General features: G+C 42.0%; 2 protein-coding genes across 5 annotated transcripts in view; both read right to left on the bottom strand.

Moving 5' to 3' along the window:
• Nek2 (NIMA related kinase 2) overlaps positions 1-25,135 on the bottom strand; it is a 712,524-nt gene that overhangs the window by 60,674 nt on the left and 626,715 nt on the right. The window lies entirely within an intron of this gene.
• Lpgat1 (lysophosphatidylglycerol acyltransferase 1) overlaps positions 1-25,135 on the bottom strand; it is a 73,102-nt gene that overhangs the window by 10,226 nt on the left and 37,741 nt on the right. For all 4 annotated transcript variants that reach the window (XM_052200766.1, XM_052200765.1, XM_052200764.1 and 1 more), the window contains 3 exons: positions 22,149-22,244; positions 18,522-18,795; positions 14,982-15,108 (listed from right to left, as the gene is read on the bottom strand). In XM_052200766.1, coding sequence (XP_052056726.1) covers positions 14,982-15,108; positions 18,522-18,795; positions 22,149-22,244 — 497 coding nt within the window. The remainder of the gene's footprint in view (positions 1-14,981; positions 15,109-18,521; positions 18,796-22,148; positions 22,245-25,135) is intronic.

The following is a 25,135-nucleotide window of genomic DNA, read 5'->3' as shown; positions in this document are numbered from 1 at the left end:
AGAGCAGCGTTACACAGGAAGCCTGGGCTGGTGCTAACTACCTCGGCACCTGCCCTGTTCTGGATGGACGTCAGTTATGTGAGCTAATTCCCTGATTATTACAAGATAATTGTTTGAACTGGGCTTTTCATTACTTAGAGATATTAATATCTGGGCTAACTTTTAAGGTATACATGCTGGTTAGTTTTTACCATCAACCTGACACAACAAAGAGTCACCTGGGCAGAGGGAACCTCAACTGAGGAACTGCCTAGATCAGACTGGCCTGTAAAGGACTGTCTGGACGGATGACTGATGCTGTGGGGAGAAGCTGCCCACTGTGGGTGGCATTGTCCCTCAGGCAGGTAGGCGTGGACTGTATAAAGAAGCCAGTTGAGAATGGATGCTCGCAAGAGTGAGCCAGGCAGCAAGGAACTTTCCTGCTATGCGTCTATCCTCTGGCTGAAGGCAATGCTGTATAAAATGGCAAGCAGTCTTGCCACAGGTTCCTCAATGATGGAACATGACCTGGAAGTGAAAGTTGAGGAGTAACAAAACAACGACAAACCCTTTTCTCCTCACAATATTTTTGGCAAGAATGTTTTATCAGAGCAACAGAAAGTAACTTAGCATTTTCATCCCATGGTAAGGCGACCTAACAAGCAGAGTAAAGTAGACTGCTCTTGAGAAGAAGCATGTGGCCTGCCCTCCTGGCTGAGTTTTAGTCAAGAGATCGCCCAGTCAGCCCTGTATGGACCAATATCTTATTTCAGCTTTCCAGCTGCTTGCTTTCTTTCTTTCTTTCTTTCTTTCTTTCTTTCTTTCTTTCTTTCTTTCTTTCTTTCTTTCTTTCTTTCTTTCTTTCTTTCTTCCTTCCTTCCTTCCTTCCTTCCTTCCTTCCTTCCTTCCTTCCTTCCTTTCTTTTCTCTCTCTCTCTCTCTTTCTCTTTCTTTTTTCTTTTCCTTTTTTTTGTTTTTTTTTTTGGAGACAGAGTTTCTGTGTAGCCCTGGCTGCCCTGGAACTCAGAAATCCGCCTGCCTCTGCCTCTCAAAGTGCTGGGATTACAGGCGTGCGCCACCACCGCCCAGCTCCAGCTGTATTCTTACAGCTCCCCTTTGTGTTATCTTATCTATCACTTCACGACTGCTCTGTGTACTCTCACTCACAGCCCTGCTTGTTCAGTAACTATTCCTCATGATGCTGATCACCTACCTTTCCATCTCCGCTATCAAATTCTACCATTACCCTTTAAGATTACCATTACCATTACCCGGCACAAATCAGTCACAGGGTTCTCTGTTCTATGAAGGCCATATGACCAATGATTATCTCTGATTAGGTATTCTTTGGAAAAGAAATGATGTTGAATCACATCAGTTATCACTTGCAGTATGTGCTGTATTATATGATTAATTTAATTTGTGATAATTTAGGCCATATTAACTGGAGGATGAGTTAGCAGGAGCCATAGGACCAAAGGTTGTAAGCAGTCTACAGTCTTATGAGAAGAATGTTAACATTAAAAAAAGACTGAATTAAACAGCAAAAGTTTGGGTTTAATAAATGAATTCTTGAAAGAACAATGTGATTGCTTTAAATTGGGACTGGCAGAGAGATCAGGGCAGCCTTTGGACCGAGACTTTATCCTGCCATCTGCCCAGAGCTGCCTGGATGTTCTCTTAACTAAAATGCAGCCAGGGGGGCAGAGCAAAGGCTCCCTCTCAAGAACAGTCTATTTCTTTACTGTGCTTGCTAGGTTACCATGGGATTAAGATATTAAAATGAGTAATCTTCTAATATAGTAAGGGATCAAATGTATTAAATACCTGTTCTCTCGAAGCAAAATAAGAGGGATTTTTGGGAAAGTTAAGAAAACAAACTTAGACCTACCAGATATAAGCCTTTACAATCCCAACAGCTAGCTACCCAAATGGTAAACAAGCCGGCTAGGTTTTAAGCAATGAAAGTTCTTATTATCTGCGACCTACAATGTACTTTTAAATAAAAAGCATTTTCCCAAAATCCATAAAATCCTATCTAAGAGCACTCCAGGAAATTATACTTTTAAAAAGATATAAAATAATGCTTAGCTTACAGACACTCACATCTGACTTAGTACATTTGAATTTTTAAGCTATCATGACTGTGAAATTTGGGCTAACAAACTTCGTGACTCACCCTCAGTTCAGTCACTCCAATATTCCCATATGTGGGTCCCATACGTGGGAGAGGCTAATCACGGAAAGAGATTCTGACATAAATAGTCCCTCCTGATTTTATGAAGCTAATTACCTAGCAGAGGGATTGGAAAAGCCAGCCAGTTAAATATGTAAGCACTTTACTTTGGAGCACCAATGGTTCATGGCAAAGGACATGGAAAAGCTACCACTTGAGTGCTGTCTAGAAAAATAAGATTCAGAACTTTGAAAATGTTTTGTCTAAGTAGCATAAGCTTAGCTATGTTCAAAAGTTAAAGCAATTGTAAGTTAGACAACAACAACAACAACAAAATCCCTGCACTGTCCCTCTGCTGTCCCCAGCTCCCGATACAAGCTCTTCCAACAATCTTTCATGGCCACTTCCATGTAGTTTGTAAGTATGAAGACTCACTTCAGATCGCCCTGCTTCCATTGAGATAAGGCCCTAGCCATCCCGGAGCATGCCCATCTCTCCTGCAGTCTTGGCTACACTTGCTGGTGCGAAGCCCGTCTAGTTCTTACGTGTCTCTTGTCTTTTTCCAACTGCGCTGTAAACTCACCTTTGTACATACAGTATAAAATACAAAGCAGTGTCAAAACCTAGGTCTACTGAACTGAACTGACATTAATACATCAGTGAAAAACTTTGGGTGCCACCCATAGATAACTATCTTCTCTGACATTTTATTTTACATAAGCTTTTCTGATATATATTTTAAAGTTTTTCCTCAATTTTTGAGGTTAAGTTAAATTTTGACAAAAGACCTGGGTAACATGTGGTAGCTCATGATCATCTATAACTCCAGCTCTAGGATGCCCTCTTCTAAGTGCTTATGGATATAGGTACCAGGCACACACAAGGTATAAATACACATATGTAGTCAAAACCCTCATATGCATAAAACAAATAAATCTTCATACTTTGAGACAGTATCTCACCTGATAGCTGTTTGCTTGTTTTTTTGAAACAAGATCTCATTCTGTAGCTCAGACTGGCCTTGAACTCCTGGTCCTTCTGCCTCTATCTCCCAAGTGCTGAGATTATAGGCCCTGTGTCCATGCTGGCTCAGATTAAACAATGATCATCAGTGAGCGCTATGCTCAACCAATAGTCAACTAAAACATAAGCCCTAAGATATTTTATATTTCAGGCATAATATTTTCAATAAAACTAAACTAAGCCTATGAGGTTCCACTCTCCTTGAGGATTTATACAGCTCATAGTTGATGGAGAAGGAGAGTACTGTAGCCACTGGGGAGCTGCCTGAACAATCCCTTATGCTAGGCTCCTATAACCAACCCTAATGAAACTCACTAGGCCACTCACACACAAATAAATAAAGATAAGAGAGGAGAAAGGGGCTAGCTTGGAAGAGGAAGTCCGATCAGTGGGAGTGAGACTAGGGGATATCAGAAGGGGACAGTATCAAATATATTATGTATATGCATGAAAATATCACAATAAAAGCCACACCGTTAATGTGTTAACAACAAACATTGAATATTGCTAAGTATGGTGGTGCACACCCTTAATTACACCACTAGGGAGGCAGTGACAGCTGGATCTCTGTAAGTTAGAGGCCAGCATAGTCTACCAAGTGAGTCCCAGTCCAGCAAGGGCTACCTGGTGAGATCATGACTCAAAATACAAATTAAAAAAAAGAACCTTAAAGGGATTTCAGAGTGGAAAATGCTACAGTGGTGGTGCATGCCTTTACTCCCAGCACTCAGGAAGGTATCTGTGGGTATCTGTGAGTTCAAAGCCAGCCATGTCTACAAAGCAAAGTCCAGTCAGGTCATACAGTGAGACCCTAAATCTCACCCCTACCCTATGTAGAAAATACCTGGTACCCCTGAGAGAGACAAGTAGAGGAAACAGCTCATTTCCAGTGTTTCTACCCAGTCATCAAAGAGACGAAATCTTCTGCAAAGCATATGATGTCTAGAGTTGTACACTCTCACCACAGTGACTTAGCTTTACTGGCTATAACTGTGGTTCTTTACTATACATGGCTAAATTTCTGAGGTTCCTCAGGCTTTAGACTAGGTTCAGAACTACAGAACTGGTTCTCAGGCCTTCACACTGGTCCCAGGGCTTGCTTACGCTATCTGACGCCTGTGCTGGTGTAGGGCTTTCAGTCTTGGATCAGGGCCCATAACATTGGCTCCTGAATGGTTAGCCTTTAGATTTGGGCTGGAACTACTCTATTGGCTTTCCTGGGTGTCCAGCTTGAAGTCTACAAAACTCTGGGTCTTCTTAGCATCTATAATTAACTGAGCATCTATAACCAATATATTCTATTAGTTCTGTTTCTCTAGAGAACTTTTTTTTTTTTAATCTCTTAAGACAGGGTTTCTTTGTGTAGACCCGGCTGTCCTGTAACACTCTCTGTAGACCAGGCTAGCCTCAAACCAAGATCCACCTGTCTCTACTTCCTGAGTGCTGGGATTAAAGATGAGTGCTACCATGGCCCAACTTGGAGAACTCTTAACATACTACAGTAACATGTTTTTCATGTAAAATTATTTACATTTGAAGGAATTTGGCATAACATGTAACTAGAGGATTCGACTTGGCTATAGAAATAGGACCAGACCTTAGTTAGGTTTACTTATTCACCTTTTTTATTCTTAAAAATCAATTGTTACATTTATTTAAGTATATTTGCATCTGCATGCACACACATATGCCAGAGTACATGTATGTGGAGATCAGAGGACAGTTTATAGAATCAGTTCTCTTCCACTGTGTGGGTCCAGGTGACCAAGCTTGGGTTATCAGGGGAAAATACAGACTAGATCATTTGAGGATGTCAATATCTTTGATTAGTAAATGATAAGCATCTAAATACAAACTTACTAATTTTTTTTACAATAATTAGAATATAATAATAAAACTTATATAATAAAACTTTTGCTGCAGTTATCAAATAATCATTCAATCCAAACTCCTACTTTTGCAGGTGGTTTCTTTTTTCAGTTGATTGTTTTAAATTGAAGGATATATGCATATTGTAAAGAGAATCTCAGTAGTGCAATTAGAAGTAAAAGTCTCTGCTGAATGCCATCTGTGTGATACTTCCTGGTACAATGTTTTATTATATTGTCTCTGCATGCTTTTCAGTTTTAGAGATGTTAATATGAAAAAATGTGCATTATAATTTATGAATTGTGGTACATAATTTTTCCCTTTTTTATGGTTTTCAAAACTTAATTTTGATAATTATAACTCTCAAATATAATATATACAACTAGAGAATTGTTCCAAATCTCCTGTTATGCATATTGGCTGCAGGACAGCTACAACTTTAAGTTTGAGATAGACTTGAAGGAAGTGAAGGACTTCATGCAGATTTCTGGGGAAGAGGAACAAGCTGTACGTTTGTCACATACAGTAATGACAAGGAAAGCACAGGGTGGAAGGAGACGCACCAGGCGATGAGCTCAGGGAAGAAGCTGGCCAGGCACTGGACAACCTTCAGGTTTAGACGGGACATCACATCATCTCAGCTACCGGTTGATATAATCTAGATTTCAAAAGGATCACTCTGGATATTAGACTGGAAATGCATGCTAGAGGAATGTCTTAGTCACTGTTTTATTGCTGTGAAAGGGACACTACAGCCAAGGCAACTCTAATAAAACAAAGCATTTAATCTTGCTTACAGTTTCAGAGAGTTACTCCATTACCACGGTGGAGAGCAGGCAGGCACGGCACTGCAGCAGTGGCTGAGCGCTTTACCTTCTGACCCACACACAGGTAGAGAACGAGACTCCATCCTGCACCACAGTGACACTCCTCTCCACCAGAGCCACAGCTAATCCAACAAAGCCACCCTCCTAATCCTATCAAGCAATTCACCAGCTGGGGTGGGGGCTCCTACTAATCATTCAAACCACAAGGGACAAAGGTGGTAACAGATAAGCCAATAAGCACTGCATATAGAGTGAAAAGAAATAGCCAGACCAAAACGTTGGAATGCAGAAACAAAGATTCCCTGCCTACATAGATAATGAGGTGTGGAAGAAAGAAAGGAGTCAAGGATGACACCACGACTTCTTTTGTTTCCACCACACGTGTATGTGTGTGAGTGCATGTTCCCATTATGTGGACACAAGTGTGAGGACGCACGTGTGTACATGTAGGCCTAGGTTGATGTCATGTTCTCCCTCCATCACTCTCCAACTCATTCAGTAAGGCATGGTCTTTCTCCAGAACCCAGAGAGCAATGACTCTGTAAGTCCGGCCAGCCGGCTTGTTCTGGGATCCCATCACCCTCTCCCACATGCTAGAATTATCCGTGGGCTCTTCCTGTGCACTGTGGATTTCAAGTCTAGTCCTATGGCTTGAATGGCAAGTCCTTTTAACCACTGAGTGATTTTCCCAGCATCTCTGAGACTTCTTATCTGAAACTAGAGGGTGGGCCCTGCCATTGATAACAGGAAGAAAAGGAGGACATGTGGGTATTTTTTGGGAAAGCCACAATTTAGTGGTAGAGATTACTGTTGGCATACTAGTGCAGCTATCTGGGTGTCAGATATAAACTAATCCGAAATGAATACTTTCTATTTCTCTGGACTCAGACAGCTGAAGTGAAACAGCTGCATCACAGACGAGCACTGCAGATTGCAGGCTGCCATCATGGATTAATGCCCCACCCGCAGGCTGCCATCATGGATTAATGCCCCACCCGTAGGCTGCCATCATGGATTAATGCCCACCCGCAGGCTGCCATCATGGATTAATGCCCCACCCGCAGGCTGCCATCATGGATTAATGCCCCACCCGCAGGCTGCCATCATGGATTAATGCCCCACCCGCAGGCTGCCATCATGGATTAATGCCCCACCCGCAGGCTGCCACCATGGATTAATGCCCCACCCGCAGGCTGCCATCATGGATTAATGCCCCACCCGCAGGCCGCCATCATGGATTAACGCCACACCCGCAGGCTGCCATCATGGATTAATGCCCCACCTGCAGGCTGCCACCATGGATTAATGCCCCACCCGCAGGCTGCCATCATGGATTAATGCCCCACCCGCAGGCTGCCATCATGGATTAATGCCCCACCTGCAGGCTGCCATCATGGATTAACGCCACACCCGCAGGCTGCCACCATGGATTAATGCCCCACTCACAGGTTGCCATCATGGATTAATGCCCCACCCGCAGGCTGCCATCATGGATTAACGCCACACCCGCAGGCTGCCATCATGGATTAATGCCCCACCTGCAGGCTGCCACCATGGATTAATGCCCCACCCGCAGGCTGCCATCATGGATTAACGCCACACCCGCAGGCCGCCATCATGGATTAATGCCCCACCCGCAGGCCGCCACCATGGATTAATGCCCCACCCGCAGGCCGCCATCATGGATTAATGCCCCACCCGCAGGCCGCCATCATGGATTAATGCCCCACCCGCAGGCTGCCATCATGGATTAACGCCACACCCGCAGGCTGCCATCATGGATTAATGCCCCACCCGCAGGCTGCCATCATGGATTAATGCCCCACCCGCAGGCTGCCATCATGGATTAATGCCCCACCTGCAGGCTGCCATCATGGATTAATGCCCCACCTGCAGGCTGCCATCATGGATTAATGCCCCACCTGCAGGCTGCCATCATGGATTAACGCCACACCTGCAGGCCGCCATCATGGATTAATGCCCCACCCGCAGGCTGCCACCATGGATTAATGCCCCACCCGCAGGCCGCCATCATGGATTAATGCCCCACCTGCAGGCTGCCATCATGGATTAACGCCACATAAGCCCCCTGATTTTACCCCATCTTCTTTGGTTGCATTTGTTTATTTACTTTTATGTGTATGAGTAAGTGCCTGAACGTGTACATGTGCACCATGTGCACGGATAGTGCTGTACAGAGTCTTCCCCACTTCCTTCAGATTCCTCAGTGTCCCCTCCTAGGCACACTGTGAACTAGCAAGCGCATTTACTTCCACATTGTAAACTAAAGGCTCCAAGGCCGTTACTTCATCCTTTCTCCGCTGATATTCAATGTTTCCTGAGTCACACCGATTTGGACATTTTAATCTTTTCATTGATCTTAGTTTGGCCCTGCACAGCAATGTTGGTAGGTTTTTCTTTCCCTCTTTTCTTCTCTCTCTCTCTCCCTCCTTTCTCTCCCCCCACTTACAGACAGAGTCTCACACAGGTCAAACTGCCTAGGCATTACTCCATAGCTGAAAGTGAGCTTGGGATTCTCTTGCCTTCGCTCTCTCTGGAGCCAAGTCTGGCACACGTGTGTCACCAAGTTCAGCTAAACTCTTTCCCATACTCTAATTTTGCTTTTTGAGTTTTGTTCTGTTTTGGGGACTCTTGAGAATAAATGCACAGCCTTTGTTTTGCTTTGTTTTGTTTTGTTTTAGGGAGATAAAAACAGAAGGGAAAACCAAAATAATATATTAATCATAAATATGTATATGTTATATTTAGCAATTAAATTACTAAATACAATGCTATGTTTTTATTTTTTTAATTTGTTGTTGTTGTTGTTGTTTTTCCAAGACAGGGCTTCTCTGTGTAGCCCTGGCTGACCTGGAACTCACTCTGTAGACCAGGCTGGCCTTGAACTCAGAAATCTGCCTGCCTCTGCCTCCCAAGTGCTGGGATTACAGGCATGCGCCACCACGCCCGGCTTAATTTTTATTTTTTTAAAGATTTATTTATTGTTATACGTGAGTACACTGTAGCTATCTTTAGACACACCAGAAGAGGGCATCAGATCTCATTACAGATGGTTGTGAGTTACCATGTGGTTGCTCAGGACCTTTGAAAGAGTAGTCAGTGCTCTTACTGAGTCATCTCACTAGTCCAATGCTCTGTTTTTAAGTAATAGAAATTTTTCTCATAAAGAAAAATGTGAAAATCAGATTATAAAGATGTAATATTAATAATATTCTTTATACCAATGTAAGGTATACATACACCTGCATTAGAACTACTGAGTCAGGCAGTTCTTTTAAGAGTCACAGAAGTTACAATCTTACTGTCAGTATATAAGATCAAAGCTGTCATCTTTTAAAAATGATCTTTTTTAATTTATTTTTTTCTGTGCATTATTGTGTATGTGTGAACATGTTGGGTCCCCTGGAACTGGAGTTAGACAGTTGTAAGCTGCCATGCAGGTGCTGGGAATTGAACCAGTTTTGTTAACTAAAGAAGATCTTAAGCAAGTAAGTCAAAATGTTAACATCTGCATGTTTTGCTAAATAGTTTTTTAATTTAATTTAATTTAACTTAATTTAAGAGATGGGGTCTCTCCATGAAGCCCTAGCTCTCTGGAACAGGAAATGTAGACTAGGCCTTGTAGATCACTAGCTATGTAGATCACTAGCTATGTAGATCTGCCCGCCTCTGCCTCTGAAGTACTGGGAGTAAAGATGTGCACCACCATGCCAGCCTACATATTTATCTTAAAGTATTATGTATTTCTAAATTAGTTCCCCCTCAAAACAAAAACAAAACACTGAAAACAACCAAACAACAACAAGAACAACAAAAACCTGAAATTGAATTCTTGGCCAAGCTCTCAAATAAAATGCTATCTCCAAAGACTCCAATGTAGTATCAAATCAGACCTGCCTGCGGCTAGGGCCACCCCAGTGGAGAGCACTGACTGGAGGCCTCCGGCTCTGCACTCCATCCCCAGCAAACGCTCTAGCCATCACTGTCTCTCATGCCCATATGCTTAAAGTTTCAGTTGTTCTCAAGATCTAAAAAAATTAAAATATATGCTAATTCTGAATAAAAGACTCATCATTTCTTTTTTTTTTAATTTTTAGTGTTTTTCTTTTTTTTAACTTTTTATTTTCAATATTCTTTGTTTACATTCAAAATGATTTTCCCTTTCCTTGTTCCCCCCTCCCCATAAGTTCCCTAAGCCCTCTTCCCTCTGCCCATTCTCCTATCACCTCCCCACTCCTACTTCTCTGTCCTGGTAATCCCCTACAATGCTGGAACAAGCATTTTCAGGACCAGGGACCTCTCTTTCCTCCTTCTTGGGAGTCATTTGATATGTGAATTGTGTCTTGGATATTCAGAGTTTCTGAGCTAATATGCACTTATCAGTGACTGTATTCCAAGTGTGTTCTTTTGTGATTGGGTTACCTCATTTAGAATGATATTTTCCAGATCCAACCATTTGCCTAAGAATTTCATAAATTCATTGTTTTTAATTGCTTAGTAGTATTCCATTGTGTAAATATACCACATTTTCTGTATCCATTTCTCCACTGAGGGACATCTGGGTTCTTTCCAGCTTCTGGCTATTATAATTAGGGTTGCTATGAACATAGTGGAGCATGTGTCCTTATTGCATGCCAGGAAATCCTCTGGGTATATGCCCAGAAATGGTATTGTAGGGTCCTCCAGAAGTGTTATGCCCAGTTTTCTGAGGAACCACCAGACTGATTTCCAGAGTGGTTGTACCAACTTGCATTCCCACCAGCATTGGAGGAGTGTTCCTCTTTCTCCATATCCCCGACAACACCTACTGTCTCCTGAGTTTTTAATCTGATGGGTGTAAGGTGAAATCTCAGGGTTGTTTTGATTTGCATTCTCTAATGTTGAATATTTTTTAAGGTGCTTCTCAGCCGTTCAAAGTTCTTCAGGTGAAAATTTTTTGTTTAGCTCTGTACCTCATTTTTTAATAGGGTTACAGCATCTGACAAAATTCAGCATCCTTTCATGCTAAAAGTCTTGGAAAGAACAGGACTTCAAGGCCCATACCTAAACATAGTAAAATCAATATACAGCAAACCAGTAGCCAACATCAAACTAAATGGAGAGAAACTTGAAGCAATCCCACTAAAATCAGGGACTAGACAAGGCTGCCCCCTCTCTCCATATCTTTTTAACATAGTACTTGAGGTTCTAGCTAGAGCAATTAGACAACATAAGGAGGTCAAAGGGCTACAAATTGAAAAGGAAAAAGTCAAACTATCACTATTTGCAGATGATATGATAGTCTACTTAAGTGACCCAAAAACCTCCACCAGAGAGCTCCTACAGCTGATAAACAACTTCAGCAAAGTGCCTGGTTATAAAATCAACTCAAGCAAATCAGTAGCCTTCCTATACGCAAAGGACAAGCAGGCTGAGAAAGAAATTAGGGAAATGACACCCTTCACAATAGCCACAAACAATATAAAGTATCTTGGTGTGACTCTAACCAAACAAGTGAAAGCTCTGTATGAGAAGAACTTCAGATCTCTGAAGAAGGAAATCAAAGAAGACCTCAGAAAATGGAAAAAATCTTCCATGCTCATGGATTGGCAGAATTAATATAGTAAAAATTGCCATCTTACCAAAAACAATCTACAGATTCAATGCAATCCCCATCAAAATCCCAACTCAGTTCTTCATAGAGCTAGAAAGAACAATTCTCAAATTCATCTGGAATAACAAAAAACCCAGGATAGCTAAAACTATTCTCAACAGCAAAAGAACTTCTGAGGGAATCAGTATCCCAGACCTCAAGCAATACTACAGAGCAATAGTGTTAAAAACTGCATGGTACTGGTACAATGACAGGCAGGTAGATCAATGGAATAGGATTGAAGACCCAGAAATGAACCCACACACGTATGGTCACTTGATCTTTGACAAAGGAGCTGAAACCATCCAGTGGAAAAAAAGATAGCCTTTTCAACAAATGGTGCTGGCTCAACTGGAGGTCAGCTTGCAGAAGAATACGAATTGATCCATTTTTATCTCCTTGTACTAAGCTCAACTCCAAGTGGATCAAGGACCTCCACATAAAACCAGACACACTGAAACTAATAGAAAAGAAACTGGGGAAGACCCTTGAGGACATGGGTACAGGGGAAAAGTTCCTGAATAGGACACCTATAGCTTATGCTCTAAGATCAAGAATTGACAAATGGGACCTCATAAAATTACAAAGTTTTTGTAAGGCAAAGGACACGGTCAAGCGGACAAAATGGCAACCAACAAATTGGGAAAGGATCTTCACCAACCCTACATCCGATAGAGGGCTAATATCCAATATATACAAAGAACTCAAAAAGCTAGACTCCAGACTCATTTCTAACACACTGTCCCATTTTGGAATAAAGCAGACATTTCTTTTTAGTAAGTATAGGGGCTATTTTTGCTTTTACTCTTGTGAACATTTTACTTGGAAATTAAAATTTAGTCATGTTGCAAGGTGTGGTGGCACATATATTTAATCCCAGCACTCCAGCGGGAGAGGCAAGAAACAACAGGACCTAGCTTCCAGACACCTTTCCTTCTTTCTGGGTTTGCTTTCTCTGGTAATCTTGTAATTTTGTTTGTTCGCACAACAAAAGAGAAAGGCATCTAATCCAAACAGTTTATATTTTACACACACACACACACACACACACACACACACACACACACAGAGTTTTGAATGTTGTACTTTGAAACTTTGATTCTAATCAGAAATATTCAACCCCTGTTGAAATTTTAAAAACGGAACCGAATGAATGAAAAACCTAGACTAAAACCAGCCTTTCTTTATCCTTGAATGATGTCCTACTGCCCTACAATGACAGAGGAGTAAGGCTATGGCAGGAAGAGCCTCTTCTTATGTATATAGCAAATGTTCACTACCTTAGATAAAACACACAGCCCTTGCCAGGCATGGTGGCGCAGCCCTTAGTACTAGCACTCAGGAGGCAGAGATGGGAGATTTCTCTGAGTTCAAGGTCAGCCTTATCTGCATAGTGAGTTCCAGGACAGCCAGGTCTATACAGAAAGACACTGTTAAAAAAACAAAAACAAAAACAAAAACAAAAACAAAAAAAAACCTCACAAAAGAACAAAAAACGAAACAGTCAAAGAAAACACTAGTGAGATGGAATCAGAATAAGGAATGTTTGTACTTTTTTTGCCTTACACCTGAACATCCTGATTTGTCAGCCTAAGTCACACAACATACTCACCTACACTTTAGTTACTTCTCGCCCACCAAAACTAAAAACCGTAACATTCTGGTTGTAACATTTCCGTTCCACGTTCTCCCATCTGAATTAAAGAATGGGAGCGTGCATCTGCGGGTGATGTGCAGAGCCTGAGCTCGTTGTTCTGAGCTCTTGCTCTGGGCGCCGGAGGCTGGACTCCTTAACCTCAAAGTCTGGGGATTTGTACTGAGGTCTCTGACAAGCAGAGCAAAGCTAACTAGCTTATAAAGTGGACAAATTAGCTGGGATCATTAACATCAGGTAAACCTCTCCATGCATTTACATAAAGCTCTCTCACAAAGTAAATCAAAGACTCTTTAAAAGCAAACACAAAATATCCACTAAATGCTTTTTCTGATATTATGCAAGAGAAATGAGCATAGTAAGATTAAAAATTTTAAATGTAGGGGCTGAAGAGATGGTTCAGTGGTTAAAAGCACTTGCTGCTCTTGCAGAGGACCTGGGTCCTATTGTCAGCACCTATATCAGGGAGCTCATAACCCCTGACCCTTACCAGTACCTGTGCACCAAGTGAGCTGAAGGAAGACACACACACACACACACACACACACACAATTTTAAAAACAAATTAAAACAATTTATAGGTGCAATATCAAGAAAAGCATTCAGAAATGTTATAATGAATTATTTTGAAATTTTTTTCATTTCTATTAATATGTCTATTTAACACCTGTGAGCATATTTATTGTTAGCATTCTGTCTAAGCTCTACCCCAAAGTTGCCTGGCAACAGCCAGGTATGCCCCTCTCTACAGTTACCTGGTTGCCAGGTAGGCCTGGCCCACTATAAGAGGGGCTGCTCACCCCTCCTCCCTCTCTCTCCTGTTTCCTGCTTGCTTCCCTCTTGCCCTCTTGGGCTCTTCCCTCTCCCCTTTCCCTCTCCCCCTCTCTCCATGTGGTCATGGCCGGCCTCTACTTCTCTACTCTCTCTTTTTCTCTGTTCTTTCTCTGCCTCTACTACCCTCTTAACCCCTCTCCTCAGGCCCTGAATAAACTCTATTCTGTACTATACTGTTAGGGGGAAGGGATGCCTCGGCATGGGTCTGCTGAGGCACCCCCTACCCTACACCTCACCACACCCTCATAGGACATATCTTATCTCCTTTTATGTTTTTATAATCACAACATTTACCCTCGATGCTCACTTTTTTACTTGAGAGTGTCAGGCAACAGAAGAATCACAGTGCCATGGAACACTGGTTCTAGAAATCTTTATCATCAGTGAAAATAAATACATCAAATTCATTTTTTGTTAAAAATTCAGCATAAGAACGATTTTTATTGGGCTGGAGAGATGGCTCAGCTGTTAAGAGCACTGACTGCTTTTCCGAAGGTCCTGAGTTCAAATTCCAGCAACCACATGATGGCTCACAACTATCCGTAATGTAATGAGATCTGACACCCTCTTCTGGTGTGTCTAAAGACAGCTACAGTGTACTTACATATAATAATAAATAAATCTTTAAAAAAAAAGAATGATTTTTATTTCCTATGAACATAAACCATGTCAATCTTTCCACTTTCTGGTAATGTTACATATTAAAACTCTGACTGGCTGGGCGGTGGTGGTGCATGCCTGTAATCCCAGCACTCTGGGAGGCAGAGGCCAGGTGGATTTCTGAGTTCGAGGCCAGCCTGGTCTACAGAGCGATCTCCTGGACAGTCAGGGCTATACAGAGGAACCCTGTCTCGGAAAAAAAAAAAACAAAATCCAAAACAAAACAAAAAAAGCAAAAAAAAAAAAAAACCCTCTGTCCCGAGGTAGTCGTGTTAGACGTGCACTGAGTTTTACAGCACTGACCTACCTGTAATGGACATGAGTGACTGTTGGCTTCCTGTACCCCAGGATCCAGGTTTGAATGTCTATTGGCTCAGCTTTAGGATAAGCTATGGTTGTGTCTATTATCCACTGGAGGCCTCTTGATTTGCATTCTGAAAGTAAAGAAGAAGTGCCTTGAGTTGGGTGAGGCCCCTGTACCTGCAGCACAGAACCACTCAAGCAGCTGAAGCACTCGTGCACCTTTGTCTGAGGAAACGGTAGATGTCGTTCTGTTGTTCAGCAATACTCAGCACGACATGAAAGCACTTTATTTACTACACACAGTTCATTCAAATTTTCAGTGTAATTACACACTAGCAAGGTCTCATTATATATCATCACTCCTAAACCAAAGCGCCTGTGAAAGGCCGGAGAGTAGCACACACCTTGAGAACAGGAAGCGGACTGCAAAACCAAACCAACAAATACAAACAAAAGTCATGATTTACCATATCAATACTTAGGGGACATTAACAGAGTCAGAAAAAACGGAATAAAATAAATTTAGACATACATTATTATTGGTTACTGGTCTTATTTTGGGGAAAAAGCTTCCCCAATTTTAGCAAGAGTTACTCATAAATCATTTTCCTACCCTGCCCTTTGGAAGGAAGGATCAATAGCCACCACTGTGAGAGGAGATGGGAAAATTCTGTCTTGTCTACTCTTCATACACAGTTTTTGTTTCCATCAATGAGTACAAAACTTATCAGGAATGGAGAGGGGATTCTCACAGAGACCCCTGACTTTCAGTGTGTTAAAGTGGAATTGTCTGTTCTACATGAAATGTCTAGAATCATTTTCCAGCCTGAGTCTAAATTATATTAGGAGTCAATAATACATTACTTTTCCTTGCTAGAAATTAAAACAAGCTTTAAATTCCTTAAGAGATTTTGGAGCAACCTTCTCTGGGGGGTGATTTTTAAGGAGGAACAGTTTTCCTCTGAGCACAGTGACTCAACCTGCAGACTGTGTCAGGAAGACGGGAGGGTAAGTGGTGCAAGGTGGTTGGTTGGGTTACACAACTGCCTAAAAACCAAAACAAAGCAAAGCAAAAGCAATCAAACAACATGAACTACTGGACAGAGAGAGGGTCGAGGGAGAGGTTACAGCCAATGCGGTAAACTTCAGTGTGCGGATGGCAGCTCATGAACAGGCAGCAGAAGTTCTCTGAACTCCTTGCTTAGAATTCTCATGATGAAAGGAAGTGTAAAAGGCCCAGTGGAGCTCAGTGCAGGACGAGTCACCACTCAGAACATCCTGACACTTGTAAAAGTAATCAGGCAGAATATCATTTTGATATGCGCACAGAGCACACATTAAAATCACAAAGGTAGTGCACACCTCAGCAGCACACATACTAAGATTGGAACGATGCAGCATGGCCCCTGCGTAGAGAAAACACGCAAATTCGTAAAGCATCCCATTTTTTAAAAAAAGAACAACACCCCCCCCCCAAACCCACAAAGGTAGGGTTTATGTTTACAGAGGACAAGTACTAGTGAATATGAAAACCAAAGAAAACAATGGAAAATATCCAAACAAGAAAACAATAGAACACTTTTCAGGTATTCTGATGACTTAAGATTAAAATGTATTGCTAGGCGGTGGTGGCACACGCCTGTAATCCCAGCACTCTGGGAGACAGAGGCAGGCAGATTTCTGAGTTCAAGGCCAGCCTGGTCTACAGAGTGAACTCCAGGTCAGCCAGGGCTACACAGAGAAATCCTGTCTCAAAAAACCAAAAAAAAAAAAAAAAAAAAAAAAAAAAAAAAAATTAAAAAAAAGAAAAAAAAAGAAAAAAAGAAAAAGAAAAAAATTAAATGTATTAACTACAGGTAAATAATGACTTTTCTTATACATAGAATTTGCGGGTATCTGAAAGAAGTCTCTTTCTTCGCTAGTAGGCAACTGTTATCACAATTGTCCTTTGAGATCTGGACTGCCACTGGGCTGCCTGGGCAGGCTGTGCGGATGCAATCACTGCAGCTGGACTAACCCTGTTTGGAATCCTTTGCTTGCAGCTTTGGCCTGCCTGACATTGCAGTGTCTCTCCAGCCATGGAGCTCCTCTGAACTTTGCTTTTCTATTAAAAGACTCTTTCAATTTGCCTTTTTAATAGATGATAAAAGATTAAGAAAGCTGACTGCCAAGTAGTTACTTGAAAAAAGCAAATGAAAGGAAAACTGCAGAGCAATTTCACGGGCATTCTTCCTACATCTGCCCTGTACAGAGTCTGAAAACGTCTCTGAGAGCCGACCAGTTCAACATTTATTTAGATAAGACTGAAAGAATTTTAAAATGCTATCAAAGAAATAGGCCTCAGGAATCTCCATCAGAAAGCTTTTGTAGCAGAGGTGGCTAGGAGGAGGCTGCCTCTGCTCCTGCAGAAACAGCTACTGAGCTCGCCTGTTCCTTAGGAGTGGCATCATTGAGTGCTACTTGCTCTTTCTTGGCTATTAAAACAGTATGTACTCATTATTTTAAAACTGGAGAATGAGCCACATCCTTACAGCTTATGGGACAATCTTTGCCAGCTGCTGGCATCTTCCTGTCACTTGTTTCCTGATGTCTGATGGTTTAGTCTGGAGCTCACACGTCCACAAGACCTTTCCCCACACACCCTCAACGTAGTCTAAGTACGTTGCCAGGCGACCCAAATTCTCCATGTGCATCACTGTGTGGCTACGTTACATGTATGGGAACTGCTTACCCATTCTCCCTCTGACCGGTTTATTAGAAATAAGCCTATGACAAGTTTCACCACCTATATGCAGATTATGATTATTTATTTTCAACACAAAGCCTCATTTTGCAGTCCAGGATGACCTAGAATTTACATATTCCAGACTGGCCTTGAACTTAAAGGTAATCCTCCTCTTCCTCCTCAGACTCACAGTATACTAGATTTACTGGCATGAGCCACTGTGCCTGATGTAGATTGATTTCACTGAATAATTATTTATTGTAGGATGACTGAGTCATTTATTAATACTTTAAAGGTCTTAATAAATACTGCCAAATTACTTTGTTGTCTATTAAAAGCGAAGAAAACCTTCTATAGTAACTTGCATCATCAGTGGCAGAAATCATCCTAAGTAAGAACAGGCAGGCAGAGAAGACATCTTTGACTACACACTTGCAATATTTTTAGTGTATTATTACCAAGTATAATTATTTTAGTGCATTATTGTGAATATTACCTACTTTAAAGAGAAATCTAAAGAGATTATATAACTCCATCCCCTCCTTGACAGTTAATTCTAATTGTCGAAAGTTATTTAAAAAGAATTGAGCCAGGCTTGGTGGTATAAAACTGTAATCTCAGCACTCAGAAGGCAGAGGCAGGCACATCTGTTTGAGTTTGGGACCAGCCTGGTTTATATAGTTCCAAGACAGCCCAAGACTGCATATAGAGATCCTGTCTCAAAACCCCAAACCAACTAAACAACAACAACAAAAACAAACCAACAAACAAAGAATTCGAACTCTAGAAAACATTTCAGTTCAATGCTAAGGCGCCTACCTAAGCCTCTAGCGTCTCCTCCTGCTGGGCTTCCATTTTCCTGTCGCGCTACAAGTGCCTTCAGAATAATGTTTGTTGCCCCAAACCTTGGCAAAGTGACATGTGTAAGAAATGGCAAGTTATTTTTCTTGGCAAATGCCTGGCTTGTTTCTCTCCTCTTCCTGAGGAAGCCCCCTTCAGGAAACAAAACAATCCATTTTCGATCTCTGCTCCTGTAATTTTGTTCAAGGTGCTTCTTGAGAACCAGCAGCTGTTGGTCACGGTAGGCTCTTCCCTGGAAGGTATACACACAGTAAGGACAGTTGGAGATGAAAACCCCCAAGATCAAGTAGAAACAACTGCTTCAAAACTGGAATGTAATTGTAGGGTAGAAGAGTGGTTTCCCAGGTTATTTCTCTTTTTGAGTGGTGTGGTAAAGGGGGAGGAGCTATTCAAACTTACACAGAGGAGCCTCTTCCTGGAGAAGCAACCCAGCCGTTTAGTGGCCACACAGTGTGGCCAGTTACAGTCCCAACGCCAGGAACGGGAGTAAACAGGAGACCACGTGGAGAAGTGCTGAGTGTGTAGGGTAAACTCCACGGTGACAGGCTTTTAGGAAGAAAAGTCTAAGAGGGATGAACGGGTCAGGTGACCGAGGCAAGCAATGCCAGGAGGTGGCGGCCCAGCGGAGGAGGCCTGCGAGGTCACATGAGGGAGTGAGCCACACAGAGGTGAAGGCAGAGCACTCCACCTGACAAGATCAAATGAGAACAGGCCATGGTGAGAAGATGCTTGGCATGCTGGGGCCTGGAGCAGGAGCACACATCTTGACTCCTAGGCAGAGATAGGGGACTCTCTATGAGTTCAAGACTAGCCTGGTTTACCTAATGAGTTTCAAAGCAGGACTGCACAGTAAGACTATGCCTTACAGACAAACAAACAAGAGCAGTGCCCTGGTCAATATGGGGGAGACGACAGAGGTAGGTGACAAAAAGCAGAGGAGACCAGATAGAAAGGGCCTCAGGCATGGCGCTGAGTTTTATTTTATTTATTTATCTTAATAAAAAAAATGTGTGTGTGCATGTACATACAACAACATGCACACCATACTTATGTACAACACTGTGTATGTGCACACAATAGCCTGTGTTCCACTAATGTACACCACTGTGTATGTGTGTGTGTGTGTGTGCGTGCCTGTGCTCCTCTAATGTACACCGCTTGCCTACAAATGCTCAGGGAGGCAGAGAGTGTTGGATCTCCTGCAACTAGAGTCATAGGTCACAAGTCATTGTGAGAAGTCTGATTTAAGTTCAGGGAACCAATCCCAGGTCCTCTGTAAGAGCAATAAACATATGAACTGAACTCTCTCCAGCCACCACAGGGCTGAGCCTTAAATGCAAAGTCGCTAGATGATTTTGAGCAAAGAAACGCCGCAATATCACTTACATCCTAAGTAAGCCTGACTTATCTATGCAGCAGCCAAGTTTCACTGATGTCTGTGATGAGAAAAAAAAGGCCATTGGGGTAAGTTGGGAAAATACCACAATAGTCAACAGAGGCCTGCTGAGGCTCAGCTACGTGTATGCACAAGGAATAGGAGCATGCAGGGAAATCCCTGGAGGCAGATGGGACAAGGGCGTGGAGAAAGGATGACACGGAGGCTGAAAACAGACTGCCAGACAAAGCTCCTGGAAGGGCCCAACCTCCAGCTAGCATCAGAGCCTCCTTCCAGTCACCGCAGGCCAGCACAGTCGCGAAGCTCCTTAAAGCAAGTGTGCTTCCAGTCTTCAGATTAAATGTATCACAAAGTAAAAAAACTTTTAAAACTAGCCTCTTAAGATTATGATTAAAACCGGGCGGTGGTGGTGCACACCTGTAATCCCAGCACTCTGGGAGGCAGAGGCAGGCGGATTTCTGAGTTCGAGGCCTGGTCTACAGAGTGAGTTCCAGGACAGCCAGGGCTACACAGAGAAACCCTGTCTCAAAAAAAACCAAATCCAAAACAAAACAAAACAAAAAAAGATTATGATTAAAAAGTACAATTTAGCAAGGTGTGGTAACCCATACCTTTAATCCCAGCACTAAGGAGGCAGAAGCAAGCAGATCTCTAAGTGAGGCTAGCCTGGTCTACAAAGCAAATTCCAGGATAGCCACGGCTATTATACAGAGAAACCCTGTCTTGGAAAGCAAACAAACAAAAGAAAAAAACCCAAACCCACCTGTCCTCTTTCTTTTGAGATAGGGTCTCAAGTCCCGGGCTGGCCCTCAATCTGCTCGGTAGAATGACTTTGAGTTCCCATCCTTCTACTTCTGTCTAAAGTGCTAGGGACACAGGTGTGCACAAACACATTTGACTAAATTAACAGCTTTTCTAGACCATTCATTCCCATGTTATAGACTCTTTACTCCTAATCTCTGAGGGGAAAATGCTGCTCTTTTAGAAATTAATTTTCAATTACTTTGAAATAGTCTTTGGATTCAAAACCTTGGCTGCCATTAAATGAACAGATCTGAATACATACTTTTTCCTTTTCACACTTCAGAGCACACTGGGAACCTAACTTCTTCTTGGTGCTCACCATCGACACCAACGGTTCCACTACCCACGAAAGCTATTTCCTCAGACTTTACCATGTAAGAGGACTGGCTAGCGTTCCCGCCGGGCCCTCCCTCCACAGCTGGCGGTCGTTCTGCTGCTTGCTTCTGTGCTGTCTATGTACTTCTGCCTGTGTCTTAATTTGTGATTCCTCAGAACAAGATTCATTTCATCTATTCATTAAGACTTCTATGCACAGGACCATACAATCAAGATTAAAGCTGTTAAATACATGAACATCAAGCAACCACGACACTGCCACCCACAGACATGCTGACATTTGGTGTTTCCCCACTTGGAGGAAGGAAGTGTGTGACACTCAGTGGATGCCGTCATGCAGAACTGACTGAGGAAGAAGTCACTTACTATTTTCTTGCCCGAGAGAGACTATTCCTTGAACTTACAACCCTTCCCAACTCATCTCCAGTCATCTGATCCATACACCAAATATTGTTTTCTCCTCAGCATTTTCTGGATCTACAGAAATTTGATGTACTTATTTGTAACTTTATGAATTCCCTCATCACTTCTTCTTCTTATTATTCTATTTATTTACTTATTAATAATCTCTTTACCAGTAACTAAGATATCTTCTTACCACATAGCAAGGTACTTCAAATAATAGTAACTATAGAAGTTAGTCGGTGACAGTGTACTCATGGTAAATGCAGAAGGCAGCAGGCACTGTTCCGAGTGCTCTCTATGAGTTTAACTTCATGTGATGCCCACAGCTTTTTAAAGGAGAGCATCTACTGTTCTCATGTGAAAATGGGGGAAATGAACATTTAATTTGCCCAATCCACTCAGCTAATGACTTGAAGAGCAAGATTGTGGCAGGTGCTTGATCATGTGTATTTCAAGTGAGACTGACATAAATGTTTGCAGAACAAAGATTAAGAGGAGGAGACAAGGTTGGAGAACGGGGCCTACTTAGCCAACTCGCTTGTCCCGCTGCTTCTTCATAATCAATCACTTTACAGCTTGTCACGTTGCTTCTTCATAATCACTTTATATGTCTGAACACTGAAAGAACAACATCCGCCACTCACCTGCCTTATGAAGAAGTCTCCATGAATAAGAGAAACAATTCCAAAGTTTGTATACTTAAAAATATGATCCATCAGCCACATCATCTGAGCAACAACCTGAAATATTTAAATGCAGATGTGGTTAATTTAGTGTCGGAGACAAGAAACTTGCTACACTGTTGCAGGATATTCACACTGCGACCCTTAAGATTGTGTTATTTACTGAAAAAGCTGTTTCTAGTTGGGGTGTGCCTCAGCATGAACACCCACCTTTAATTCCTCTGGCTAGAATATAAACACGCTTTTAGTACACACCTTTATGCCCAAACAATGAAGGTAAAGTTAGTTTGTAGAAGGAAGCAGTCATGTTTGAAAGTGATGTGTAATTAAGTGGCAGACAAAGTGAAGAATCAAAGAAAGATTTGATAGAAGAGGTATCTTAGTTAGGGTCTTACTGCTGTGAAGAGACACCATGACCAAAGCAACTCTTATAAAGGACAACATTTAACTGAGGCTGGCTCACAGGTACAGAGGTTCAGTCCATTATCATCCAGGCAGATGCAGTACTGGAGGAAGTGAGAATTCTATAGCTTGTTACGAAGGCAAACAGGAGAAGACTGCTGTCTTCCAAGTAGCTAGGAGGAGGGTCTCAAAGCTCACCCCCACAGTGACACATCTACTCCAACAAGGCCACACCTCCTAACAGTGCCACTCCCCGGACCAGCCTATTCAAACCACCATGAACAGATCTGAATACATACTTTTTCCTTTTCACACTTCAGAGCACACTGGGAACCTCCAATTCTCATGAGGAGAGAAAGGGAAGCTATTTAAGGGGCAGTGCAGAGAGAAAGGAGGAGGTAGTTTTACAAAAGGACACGTTGCAGAAAGACACAAAACTAGGCATTGGTAAAGACAAATAATGAGAAGGAGCCAGAAGAGTAGAACATATTACCAAAGTTAGTACAACTAACTAACAAGGCCAAGTAGAGCAACTCAGTTAGAAGCTGAGCGAGAAGCCAGACTGAATCTGTCAGCTTGCAGTGGAGCTTGAGACAGAACAAACAGAGGCACGTTAGACCAGCTAGCCAAGTCAGAAAGAGCTAGAAAGGGTGAAGTTATTCAGCAGTAAGCATGCCTAAAAACATTCTAGGCCTAGACAAGGTTGTATGAAGGCTAGAAGCTTCCAGGATTAGCCCTAAATTATCAGACTGAAGCAGTAAGCCTCAGAGATGACAATTACAAATAAAAAATACACTATACTCTAGCCAAGTCTCCATAATCATCCAAGCTTCCTCCCTGCCCCACGGGGGTGGGGGTGAGGGGGTGGGCTGTGACAAGGTTTCTCTGTAACAGTCCTGGTTGGCCTGGAACTCACTTTGTAGGTCAGGCTGGCCTCCACCTCAGAGATAAGCCTGCCACTGCCTCCTCAGTGCTGGGGAATTAAAGGCACATGCCACCATGCCTGGCTCATCTGAACAAATTTTGAATTAGTGACTAAATATATTTTTTTAATTATTTTTTATTCTTTTGAAAATTCCGTATGAATACTGCATTTACATAATTACCCATCCCACTTCTTCCAACTACCTCTCAAGGTCATGACCTCTTCTTTAGTAATCGTTGTTATATATACAATATGTATATACAAATCCAGCCTGCTAAGTCTATTTAGTGTTGTAAATACTTTAAATCTAATATTGTTTCTACAAATTCAGCAGTTACTAATAGGCTTTATATAAAAATTATAAATCTTGATTCCTAGCGTTAGAAACCTAAGTCCATAAAGTATACATACAGAAAACACAAAGCTGAATTAGCTTACTAAATTTGGACTCAAGGATTACTTCCTTAATTGCAAGTGGCCACAGGAAGGGGCAAGAGTATATAGGCTAGGCAGACTAGGGGAGGGGGCTTCCGTTTACATGGCTACCAGGAAGACCTCATCCCTACTGCATAGAGGCTTTTTAGAAGTACCTTACTTGGGAAGCAGCCACAATCCTTTATGTAATCCCCCACTTATGCCACTTATGTTCTATGAGGATGTCCCCAAAAGTCATTGGATCCCCAGAATGAACTTTTGGGGCGGGGGTTGGATTTGGTTTTTTCGATACAGGGTTTCTCTGTATAGCCCTGGCTGTTCTGGAACTCACTCTGTAGACCGGGCTGGCCTTGAACTCAGAAATCCACCTGCCTCTGCCTCCCAGAGTGCTGGAATTACAGGCGTGCGCCACCACCGCCTGGCCAGAATGAACTTTTGTGGAATCATGCCTGTTTGTTATTAAGACCTTATGACTTTCCTGGGAAGGAATCTTTGCAGATTTCAAATACTCTCCCTCTATCTAAAGGAGGTCTCTGGTATTTCTTATAACTTGTAAGGTTACACTAGACTAATAAAACAAAATCACTAAAACTACTTATAAAAAAATTTAAGAAGGACACATTGTGTTATGAACGCAGTTTGCTAGTTTGTTCGGTACATGCTCTCTCTAGCATTATATTTAAGATGCCTTAGTCTTTAATCACAAAAAACCCATTATCCATTGCTGACAATTTAATTCTCATATTGAAAAGACTTTGTTTGCAGCAAATTTTAAATTTTAATGAAATATAAACAGTATCTAATTAATGAACTGCTTAACAGTTATTTCCTGCTGAGGAAATAAGCACTCCTTGCACTAAACCTGAAATAAAATGAAAGCTACAGCCTCAAGAATTCATTAAGAATGTAATGAACCCTACCCTTGACCTCTAAGAAAATGACAGATATAAATAACCCCGAGTATTAAATTGTGTTAACTTACATATAAAGAAAAAAAACCTAGATGTTGACACTCACCATCTGCCTTACAAAGGCAATGTGAAAGCCCAAAGAGCACAGCTTCTGCCTTAGTTTGTCAGGGAAACAACCATCATCTTTAGTAGACTAGATTGCTTAAAAAGTTAAAAAGTACATACATAAAAAAGAATAAAGACTGAGAGACGGCTCACATGCCATGTGTTCAGTC

This window comes from Apodemus sylvaticus, chromosome 12, assembly GCF_947179515.1.
Source record: "Apodemus sylvaticus chromosome 12, mApoSyl1.1, whole genome shotgun sequence".
NCBI classification, from domain to species: domain Eukaryota; kingdom Metazoa; phylum Chordata; class Mammalia; order Rodentia; family Muridae; genus Apodemus; species Apodemus sylvaticus.
Note: the sequence above shows the minus strand (reverse complement) of the source record. Positions and strands in the feature narration are given on the sequence as shown.